Source organism: Molothrus aeneus, chromosome 5, assembly GCF_037042795.1.
Source record: "Molothrus aeneus isolate 106 chromosome 5, BPBGC_Maene_1.0, whole genome shotgun sequence".
In the NCBI taxonomy this organism is placed as follows: Eukaryota; Metazoa; Chordata; class Aves; order Passeriformes; family Icteridae; genus Molothrus; species Molothrus aeneus.
In genome coordinates, this window is record NC_089650.1 from 62,832,501 (window position 1) to 62,844,646 (window position 12,146).

At 40.9% G+C, this 12,146-nt stretch overlaps 1 protein-coding gene across 3 annotated transcripts in view; it reads left to right on the forward strand.

Moving 5' to 3' along the window:
- GRM3 (glutamate metabotropic receptor 3) overlaps window positions 1-9,604 on the forward strand; it is a 103,791-nt gene extending 94,187 nt beyond the window's left edge. For all 3 annotated transcript variants that reach the window (XM_066550955.1, XM_066550956.1, XM_066550957.1), the window contains 2 exons: window positions 3,073-3,247; window positions 9,058-9,604. In XM_066550955.1, the coding sequence (XP_066407052.1) occupies window positions 3,073-3,247; window positions 9,058-9,131 (249 nt within the window). In that variant the 3' untranslated portion in view covers window positions 9,132-9,604. The remainder of the gene's footprint in view (window positions 1-3,072; window positions 3,248-9,057) is intronic.
- The last annotated feature ends 2,542 nt before the right edge of the window (window positions 9,605-12,146 follow it).

Here is a 12,146-nt window from a genome sequence, read left to right on the forward strand (position 1 = left end):
AAATTTCAAAATTTCCTATGAAACAGGATTGTTTAAAAAAAGTTCAACAAACATTCTATTTAAGTACAGAACTTTTTATTCTTTCTGCACTTTATAAAACACATACCTCACTGAGCAGCAAATATTGGTCAGCCTTCACAAGCAAACTTTAGAAAGACTAAACTGTTTAAATTGTCAGATAGTGTTGCAACGCATCAAGTTCAATAAAATTGTATTTTTGAACAGAAGGAAATTGTCTCCAAAAAAAGATTCAGATCTGCTCCACTGGAAATCTCACAGTTATTACGATGTGAGAAGTGACTGTGGGAGTTGGCCCTTGCAGCAGTTTGCAGAGAATTGGTTCAACTTTCTGCCCAGAAGAAAAGTAGATTACCTTAGGGGGATGTTATTGCCAATAGTGTGTAAATGAAACAGCATATAAAACTGTGGAGTTAATAATGTCACTTAACATATTTTTGATGTGGCCACCCTGGAATAATATATTTAGTACTATTTTACGCATCTGGAAATGTACTGAAATGTACTGAAAACATCTAGAAAACAAGGATAAGTAACAAATGATGCAGTGAGACATGCAGAGTGACAGTAAAAGAGCTAAATATATTTAGTCTAGACAAGAGTAAACCCAGGGAGACGTGATCACAGACCATAAATAATTTCAAGGCAACAAAACGAGAGGAAGGGATTATTCAGTCTCAGGAGAAGTTAGAATAGCAAGTCATGGATTGAAGTTAATGAAGGAAAAGTTTAAGGAAGGCACTAGGGAGCAGCTCTGGACACCCAAAGCAATCAGGAAGACAGACACAAGAGGAGGGAAATATCAGTGCAGACAGTCACATGAGTGGGCAGTACAGACATTAATGGCCAAGAGGAACATGACTTGATTGTTCAAGCAGAATTTTACAGCCTTATCTCCTGAGTGGAGTTTTCAAAACCACTTGTAGGCATTCAATTTATTTATAAGGTTCCAAACAAACCAACTCAAGTACTACAAAAAGAGCAGAAAATGCTTTTAACATCTTTTTGATACTTTCATGACAAGTCTACACTTCTGGGGTTCCTTTGAAAAGCCCATATTTAATTTCCATACAGTGTCACATGTTGACTCTGAATCAGCTTGTGCCATCCTAACACAGCCCTAGCCTGGTAGCATCACAATAAACGGCCTTAGAAACAACCCCACTCTGCAAATTTGGTGAGGATACACTTGATCCCTTCATCTATGTAATTTATGGTGATATTGCATAACACTGGTCCAAATATGGACACCTGAAGGACACCACTTGTCACTGATGCCCATCAGGATTCCGGGGCCATTGTCGTCTGGATGTCACCATCCAACCAATATCTTATTCACCTAACATCAAATCCATATCTGTCCAGTTTAGAGAGAATGGTGCTGGGAGGCACCTATCAAAGGCTTTACAGAATTCCAGATAAATGCCATCTCTGTAGCCCTTGGTGAAGCTGTGCTGGCTGTCCCAAAACCCCTCCCTGTTCTCCATGTGCCTTAGCATAACTCATGGTCTAGTGGGATTCCCTCCACTCTGCCAGCACACCAGCCCAGTCTGTGAGGCCGCGTTACACACTGAACCACCAGAGTGACCTGGATTAAAAGGAACCCTCTGGGATGGAGCTATTTTTAACCCAAATCATTTAATTGATTGAGTGTGTAATTATGCCAGCATAGCTGAGCTGCTCCAGGCAGCACAAACACTAGGAAAAGCAGGGTGGGGGACGAGGGCTTTGACAGTGAAAAAAAGGTAACTTGGAACTAAGGAAAATAAAGGTAGCTTCATTTACTCTTGTTTTATAAGAAAACTCCTTTCTTGTCTTACCCATACAGCACCCTGTTCAACATCCACCTGACCTGACAACATAAATCTGTGGACAAAATGCAGAGAGGTGAAGGAGAATGTGAAGCTAAGGCATTCCTTTATCATGCAGGCTCTGTTGTATCTTCCATATTCACTCACCCTGTGAAAGCTGAGCACATTCCATGGTGCTTGCAACTTCCACAATGTGCAAAGAGCCATTATTAAATGACCACATTAATTATCCTAATTGATGACAAAACACTGGTTGTGCTCAGTATATATAAAAAGCAACAATGTCCATTCCCTACTCTGTTTTCCAATTTGCACCAATTATTTCTGACAAGGAGATATGAGAAGCATTCCCATGGAAGAAAGCTAATCTCAAAGAACTGCTGGAGTATAACTAAGGAAAAATGAGCCATAGATATATAATCGTTCAAATTAAGCAAAAGAGTTTAAAGCAGTTTAATTCAACATCTTAATTAAGGAATCTGCTTGGAAGAAAAGAATATAAACTGAAAATGAGGCAGTAAACTGGCAGCTAGTTATACTATTGAATAAAAAGGATAAAGTATAGACAGTGCCAGCAAAGCTGCACTAACAAATGCCCCAAGGCAACTATTCTAAAATCCTTCAGCTTTACAAACAATTCATTTCTGAGCCCAAAAAGTGATGTCTCAAAATCAGGACACCTTTCAGACCCAGTCTGAAAACAGTCACCAGATATTATGTTTACTCCAAATCACACCTATATTTCTGCAAGGGCTTACTCAAGTTTTCTGATTAGGACTGGAGCTAGAGACTAAACTAGTTTTCAGATGGATGCTTTGCATGAGACAACTGATGTAAACCCACACGATGTACACTCTGTGTGAGCTGGTTCCCACTGCAGCCAACATTGCTCAGATATTGCATGGCAAGCACTACAGAGGGTTCTCTCATCAAGTTAGAGATCAGGGGTAGGAGAAAAAGAGAGCAGATCTATCCTTTCTGTACTAAAACAAGGGAGAACACAATCAATGACTTAAATCCTTGACATGCAGAGACACAGGGCACCACCAGCATCAGCATCTCATTCCCATGATAGTGGGATTGTGCATGATAAGGATGCAACAGAGGCTCACACCAGCCTGGTTTGCACCAATGCAAACCCCCAGGACTGTGGTTCATGCTGTTATGTAGCAATGTTTCTAATATTTGGCATTTCAGAGCTCTCCATACTGAAACCCTGTGCTTTGTGCCCACTCTCTCCTAGGTGCAAACCACCACCATGTGCATCTCTGTGAGTCTCAGTGGCTTTGTTGTGCTGGGCTGCCTGTTTGCACCCAAAGTGCACATCATCCTTTTCCAGCCCCAGAAGAACGTGGTCACTCACAGACTCCACCTCAACAGGTTCAGTGTCAGTGGGACCGGGACCACTTACTCCCAGTGTAAGTAACAAATCTGCCACCTTTCTGTGGGGGTGTGCTGGGTTTGGGCAAAGACAAGGGGGCTCAACTATGTAATATTGTAGTATTTGCAGGGAAAGCCCTGACAAAGGGGAGAGAATGATGAGGAGGACTCCATCTTATCAGAAAGCTAATTAATTAATTTATTATACTATATTATTCTACATTGTATTACACTATACTACATTACATCTAAACTGAATCTGCCAAGCACTCAACTCTGCACACACCTGCACTGAATCTCATGACTGTCACCCAACAGTACCAACACACACACACACACATACTTGGCCCTGATGGGCCAAGGAAACAAAACACCATCACTCTGGGTAAAAAATCTCCATATTGCATTCTACTTTGGCACAAACACAGGCACAGCAAATGAGATAAGAATTGTTTTTCCTTTCTCTGATGTTCAGAGAATGTGAAACCCAGAAATATTCTTGGGAAGAATTGTGCCTTGCTTTTCTCTGTGAAGAGAAATGCGGCGACAATGTAACCTTGTGAAAGCATCATTTCCTTTGTGTCTGGAGAGGAAAACTCATCCCCCTGGCATGGGGGTCAGCTCAGAGCCTGCTCTGGAGCTCACTGAAGTCAGCAGGAAGTTTTTGCAGGCACTGGCTCCAGCCTGATGCACACACCGAGCAGACCCCATGTCCCACTGTGGCTCTGGCAGTGTGACAGGAGCAGATTGCCTTGGAGAATTCCTGTCAGAGCAGCACACTGCCAGGATCTGGGCCACAACACAGCGTGCTCTCAATGGCTCATCACCTGCATTATAAGGAAAGGCTCCAAGTCTGCAGAAATTGCATCCAAGAGATGCCATAAACTGCATCTGTATGCAGAGCGTGATCAATGGCCTTTGTCAGTGCCACAGCCTGGAGAAGCAATCAGTGTTCTGTTGCAAGGACAACTCATTTGCTCTGATTCCCTTCTTCCCTTCATCTTCACTCTCTTCATCACAAGCAGGTTCACAGCTGTGATTTTGTTTTGAGGCTGTCACTGCTTTTTTGGGTGAGTTGCTCAGAGAGTTTTATGGATTACAGAGAGAAAAAAAAAAGGTCTCCTGTATATTTGTTTGGGATTTTTGTCTAGCTTAACTAACTAACTCATCAAAGATGGGAGCACACAGCACCCCATCCACAGAACTCTCTGGACAGCATGTCCCCCCTGGAAATCCAATTGAAAAGCACACTACAACTATAAAGAGGAGGGGAATAAGAAACAGAGGAAAGGGGGGGCACAGAGCAAGGCTTTTCCATCCTTGTTCACAATAACAATAGCCTGAGGTTTTTGAGTGTCACTTAAATTTCAAAATTGTCTCAAAAGCTTTGGCACTTCAGATTTCAAACAGAGCATGGAAGCAACTTGGCACCCTGCTGTGTATCACATTAGCAGGATTAGTAAGTGAAGGGATCCCAGCCATTCCTGGCTCTCCCATCCCAAAACACACTGCAGGAATTCCCAGGGTCCCCTAACAAGACATCAGCCATCTGGCTCTATAGGTCCCCAGGGCCATCAGCCAGGACTGCATCCGGTCCTGACACCAGAGAGCAAACACTCCTTGCTATTTTGGAAAATGTAATGAGATGGCACCAATTGCCTGAAGTGCTGAAGACTCCCAAAAGACCAATCATTTCCCAAAAACTCTTAGGAGCGTGGTCTTTGCTGAAATGGTAAGTCCCATGAGATTCTTTTCATTCCTTATCAATTTTGTGTAAGTGGTCTTTCCAAGTTTTTTAACACTCTCATGCTATGGAATGAGCTTAGTCAGAAAAAAATTTGATTCATAAATACTTTCTACTGGATTCTGGATTGCATTTTGGAATTTAATACTTTTATTTTAATGGCTGAATAACATGTGTGTAAGCGTGCAGGCAACTGAGAGACATCCTCAGTGCACTTCTTCACATTAAAACCTGCATTATCAGGCTTGTGAAGAGCTTGAGAATATTAAGAAAAGCAAAAAAATCCAGAGTTACAATCTCTTACAACTTCATTGTTTGGAAAGGTTGCTGCAGTTATTTACATTTACTGCTTCCATCTAATTGAATCAGGGCTGCTCACCTTGTTGGGCTTTTTAGACCATGGGAAGACATGGAAGTAGGGCTAAAAGGTTCATCACATACAAAGGAAACAGCCCCACAGTTTCCATTTAGGACAATTATTTGGGAAAATAACACTGTCTATCACAGTGACAATATTTTCAAGATGAAAAATCTTCCCTTACTCGCTTGCATTAATTTAAAATTATTTAAAATAAATTTCCATCATTTTTATGAACTATGTAGTCCTTTATAAAAATCCAAAAAGGTTTCTATCCAAATTGGTTCTAATCTTTTTCTAAAACATTCCTCTCATTACTCCTGGGGCAGTCAGCTTGTTTTTATTTTGGTCTTGATGTCATTTTCATCATTCAGAAATTTCTTAATATCAAACTCATCAGAATTAGCTCTAGGGCATTCTAGTAATTTTGAAAAGCCATCCCTTAAACATTATCAGAGCTCTAGAGGTCAGTGCTTTTCCTATCTCCACAGATTGCCACCTCCATTGCATCTCAGGGCTGCCACCACCTCTTCACTCCATTGATCATGAATGCCATGAGCACAGTGGCTCTTGAACAGCAAGTGACACACAGACAGTTTTTAGCACAGCTTCCTGAACCGTGAAATCTGGTCACTCTGAGAAAAGGTGGTGCTTTTGGGTAGTCTAAGTGTTAGTGTTGAGCTTTGATCATTTTGATAGACAAAGTCTGAACTAGAAAAAGGATACAGATTTAAGCCAAACAGAGGCAGGGTAAGAGTGTGCTTGGGTATATGACATGTTTTGAAATGTATGTATTTGTACACATTGTTTTGGTTCTGAAAATTCCCATTATGTGCTGCATGAGTTCTGCTGCCCCAGCAGTGCCTCTCTCATTGGGATGTTCCCCTGTTTTCCTCTTTTATGGGCTTCAGGACCCATAAAACTTAACGGAGAACTCGCCTTCCTGAATTCATAAACACCTTCATGATTCAGACTAAGCTTTTACATGCAGATGTCATTCATCCAAGTTACATCCACATGGAGAGCTGCCTGCAGAGCTGAGCTCCTCCAGGTGACCTGCACAGGGGTCACAAAGGGAATTGAACCTACTGTTTATAGCCAGACTGGCAATTTTATTGCCTCTGAATTTATTTTCCTGGGCCTGGCTCCAAACTAGCCCTGCTAAAACAGAGATTAACTCACAGTTGTCCAGCTGTGAGCATGAGTAGAGACAATGCTCTCAGGCACATGGTGTGGTTCCTGAGGTTGCCCTGTGCACAGAAGGGAATTGGACTCAATGACCCTTGTGGGTCCCTCCAAGACAGGAGATTCTCTGGCTCCATGGCTCCAAGGGGCACACAGGCAGCAAATTCTGATCTGCTTTTCCTGGCTGTGTAGGCAAAGCTGCAAGGTCACCATGGCAGTGCTGGGCTCTTGCATTGTACCTCTGGTTCTTTTCCTTGGATTATCTAAGCAAAATGAGAGACAGCCAGGAAAAGAGAGATCAAAAGCATGAACTTGAGCCAAATCAACTTCTGCTGATGTCACACTTTTGTCCTTGGTCTCAACACAGAATGAAGGTGAAGTGTCTCTTGCATATGCAGCAGTATTCCAGGAAAGCCCTTGGTGGCTGCTATCAGACACGGAGTGGAGCTCAGAGCCCTGCAGGGCCAGTGATTAACACTGCTGGGGTCGGTAATGAAAAGCAAGGTCTTTTGTTCTGTCTCAGGAGAGCTGGATGCTCGGTGTGAGCACTTTACTCCACCCAGCAGAGTTAATAACTGCGTCCCAGCACTGCAAGAGAGCTACATGCTGTGCAGGAAGCCTGGAAACTTAAAAGGCAAGGGCACTCATTTCTCGCCTACCATATATTTCTGTCCAATTTTGATATCCTCCTGACCCAGTTACCATAGTATTTGAGCTATTCATGCTTGTCAGTGTGTTGGACTTCAAAAGAAAAAGCCTGAAGCTAAAAAATTTCTGGTTAAGTGACTGATGTTCATGGAAACAAAATGCTTTTGCCTGTAGCCAAACTGCAGTAGAACAGGAATTTGAATCAGGTTTCCTGAGCAGAACTGATTTTTTTCTATTTTCTAACAAAAAGTAGAAAATAAAAATAACAATTAAAAAAAAGTTTAGCTCATTGTGCTGCCACATTATACACAGTTAGAAACAGAATATAAAACCAGAATACAGAATACAAATTCATTTTTAGAAATCACAGACATGATGCTCTGTGGTCTTTTACATACAACAGCTCCTCCACCCTTTGACTTACAGCACACATCCATGTGGTGAGAGATCAAATTCCATTGACTTAATCCAGAAGAGGTGCTCGTTCTTGGGTCTCCTGTTTCAGGAAGATGTCCTGCCCTCTGAGTAGTAGGTTAGTCCCCTAAATTAGTTATTAGTAGATGCCTCTAAATTTCTTTTGTTAAAGCAATTCTGTTTTCCATGAAATATTTAGTCAGTCAATGAAAGAATGAAAAATACCAGCTGATTTGAAGAAAGAATAAATTTTACTAAAAATTATACTGGGCATCTTTACAGAACCAATATGCAACTGAGAGTGCAGCCAGCAGCAGATGTGGAAGATTGAGCATGCCCTTGTCAGTTGCATAAATTGCTTTTTACACTGGATGATTGAGTTTACTAAGTCATGGCTTGCCATGTGTTTTCTTTGATGAAGGCATCACATTTCTCTGGGTCACTGTTACCATTAACCTAATGTATCTTTCAAAAAGCAGCTTTATGGTGCCCTGAGCAGAGATGTCACAGGGTATCTGAAAACACGTTCCTGATGCCCAATGGATAATTTTAACAAAGATGGGCAAAACAATTTGCTTTTAAATTAAAATCCACAAGACTTAAGCAGAATAGGGTAATTTATTCTCTGCTCAAAATACAAATACATTTGGAAACTGATTGTTATACTCAGATTTAATTGCCACCTAATAACACTAAAGCAATGAAAAACTGATGTGTAAAATGCTATACCATGTATACAAGTTTATCAGAATCTGGTCCTCACCTCTGGATGCATACTGAATCCTGATCCAGAGCTCCTAGAAGTGAATTATAGGCAGAAATTATTCCAGGATTAGGTGAGAAATAATCTTGCTTTTAAATTCAGTTATTAAAACATTTCTTCACTTCACCTAGTATGTTCTTAGAATTCTTCTTATTATTAATTAAAAGGCGATTGACACAGAAATCTAATATGGTAGATGATATCCTGGATTTAAAACTACATCTATTTTCTTCATTAATGTCCGCTCCAATTATGTGAAAGCTCAAAGTATCAGACCTTAACATTTCTTGCCAATAAAACACAAAAAATCCAAAGGTTCACTTTTTTCTACTGAGGTATTTTGATACCATTATAGGTGTATTAATTCACACTACCATGCAAAGTGCTACAAAGTGAGACCCAGTGGCACAGAATCATTGGAGAAAAAATAAAAAATCATGTATTTTATTCCAACACTTCTTGGAGAAGTGTAATCACTTCTGTACTCTGTGCTCCCAATGGGCAGAAAAGTGAAATCAGATTTCTACAGAGGATGCTTCAGCCTGAGGTCTGAGGTGCCATGTAGAGGTGCAAGCAGCACCTCCATCAGCTCTGCTGCTGACACAAAGTGACTTTTCATTAGACACCTTGGTTAAATGGGGTGAGATGGCCCAGACCAGCACAAATTCTAATCCTGTGTGTTGCCCCTTTTTGCTGTGCTGAAGTCAGCTGATTTTGCCCTCTCTTTCTCTTCCAGCATCTGCCAGTATGTACGTGCCAACCGTGTGCAACGGGAGGGAAGTTCTGGACTCCACCACTTCGTCTCTGTGATTGTGGCTCATGGTTCAGTTCTTGAGTTTTTAGACTGTTAGGCAAAATTTTGCACATGTTGTGCACTCCAGAGAACACCAGAAAACGAAAGACATCCAAGCAAAATTAGTACCTTTTTTTAGAAACAGTGTAATAAATTATTTTTGAGGATTGTACAGTATATAGTGATGTTCTGGAACTTTTTAGACTGATTTTAGCCCTTCTGTTGTTAACGGTTGTAAGGGACATGTAAATGACCATGGTTCACAATGTGCATAGTCCTGCAGTAAGGGAGTGATTGTTGCAAGCACAGTTGCAATGTTAGGTGACTTCTTTCCTACGAATTTTTTTTGTAGCTCCTTGTTGTAATTAACTTAGACTGCATTTCTATGTTGTATATTACAGTTACCTTACGTGTAACAGGTTGGTTTTCTCAGCACAAAACAGCAGTATTAATGTAAAGGCACCAATAATAAAAAGATAAAAGTTTTTCAGCATGGTTTCATTTTTGTTTCTTACTCTCTCAAGGTCATTACATTTTTCTAGAGAGGAGGTTAGGTAAAAAAGATAAAAATTCTGGAGTGTGTGTACACAGGTATTTGTGTGTTAGTGGTGCCTGTGTTATAAAATCCATATCAAAATATATGTGCTTATGATTAATGCTTGTTCAAAGTCACATAGAAATTCCCTCTTCTTAAAAAACTCCCACATTATTAAAGCTCCTCAATTTCATTTTCTGTTATTAAAATAGAGGGTAATTTTCAAAAGGGAAATGTCTAATTTCATCTTAATGAGATTCTAGCAAAAAATTTTTGACTCCTGGTTCACTCATTTGGCACAACTAAATGCTGTCATGCACAGAATAGATTGGTAGCATATAAAAACAAAGAGAATTTAGATTAGGTTGGAAGAAAATCTGTCAGAAAATTAGCTAAGACTGTTTAATATCTCCAGCCAAAACAAAGCTGGTTCAGCTTGTCTGCATCAACAGTGCTGTGAAAGGTAATTGGAGCACCACAGAGACCAGAAAGTCAAAAAAGAGAAATGCAGGAGACATTTACACATGTCTCTGGGGTGACCTTTACATTGAAACCAAATGCTTCAAGACATACATACCACCTACTTGACAATTGCAAAATACCTTAAAAGTCTGGCTTTTGAAACTGCACTCTTAAAGCTGCCCTCACTCTATTGAAACAATCTGAAATCCTCCCTTCTGCCAGGTCTAAAAAGTCATTAAGGAAACAAACACACCTTTGATTAATGTGTCTGAGCATATTTACCTAAAGGCTTGTTCCCATTGATCTCATTCCAGATGAGGTCAATAGCAAAATTCTCATTGACTTCAAAGGCAACACCAGCGAGGCTTGAAAGTCAGAGACCATGGACACATGATGTGGGATGTACATGTTCTCTGGAGCCCAATTCTCCTGCCCTTGCACATTTCTGGAAAGCTGCAACTCCTTTAGGGCTGAACTGGCAAAGGGGGTAGCTGTTACTTGGAATGCAAAAATTAAAGACGCAGGTTCTTAAAATTTCTACTTATTGATGGATGCTTGTATTTTCTAAACATCCACATGTCCACCAGCAAAGACCACTTGATGTCAACACTTCCATGACAGAGGCAGCCATTTAAACCTCTGCATCATGGAGCTGTCCAGAACAGGAATCCCTGTGACTTTGCCCAGAATGGGCATAGATCAGCCCACCCTACCTGCAGAGCTCTGCATTCAGCTTCTTCCTCGCCACAACCTCTGGCGTGCCTGATGTTTCAGGCTTGATTCTCACCTTGATGCAGGGCCCAGGGTCAAGTTTTGACAGGCTGGGAGTCTTCCTTTCCAATCCAGACCTCTTAAAGCACCTCAGGTTGGGCAGCTACATTACTTTGACTTTGGTGTGCTCTTTTGTGGACTAAGAGGCTGGTCACATGTGACAAAAAGTCAGAATATCTGACCATAATTCTGACGTCTCATCTTTATGGAGCTCGTAAAAATGCCCAGGCCAATGAGAGTTTCTTCTCAATTTTTATGGAAAGCCACAACCAGGGTCAAATGCACCTCATCTAACACTCACTGTTTACAAGGACTAAGTAAATAGCTACATCTGAGATTTTCAGCCCCTCTCCCTTTGTACTCAGTGGAAGGAAGTAGGCATAATTCCCCTGGCTTCTCTCAGGCAGGGATGAAACTCTCCAAATAAGGGCGAGCACAGCTTGCTCAGATCACAGAGCTTGCACTGAAAATTAAGGCATTGTGTCAGATGAATTCCAGCCCCAGGATCAAAATTGACATTACTGAAGTTAATTTATAGCAGGTGAGGATCTCACTGGGCTGGAGTTTTCTTTCATTTTGATTGCACTACTGAAAAAATGACCCAGTGTCTGCGTTCTGAACACCTGCTATGAATACTTAGTTGGCTTGAAAGCCACTTGCATGTGGGGTTTTCATACAAAAAAACCCAACAACCAAAAGATGCAGAGCTCTGGACTTCCATCCCCACTGAATGCTCCTGACATTCCTGTATTTTATTTGGCTTTGTCTTGAAAGCCTTTTACTACTTTCCATTGGATGTCCACAGATGCAGATTGTTTGGTATTGCCTGATGAAGTAATCCAGTTTCAAAACTCAACAGGACAGAAAAGGAAAATGACAAAGCAGGGGTTTTCCACAACATACAGGCATGGAAACCTTTTGAGAAAGGGAATTTTCATTTTTTTTCCTTTGCTGTTGTCTCACATCACTATTTTAGTTTCTCTTTTTATAACAGTTTATAGTTTTTTTACCCATTTATGTAAAACTTTAATTTAGAGTACAAACTCATTCCAGTATCTTTATTTTCCCATCATTTTAAAGATTTGAGCAATTCACCTCAAAGCAGAAGGGATCCCATCACAGTTCATCCCAAGCACCCTGACTGTGAGCCTTGAGAGTAATCACACTGCTCTGAGCCCTGCACACCAGGGAGTAAAATGCTGAAATCAGAGGAAATGCTGTGAATGAGAACTTAACCCAGCATCTGCAATGCCTAACTGGAAGC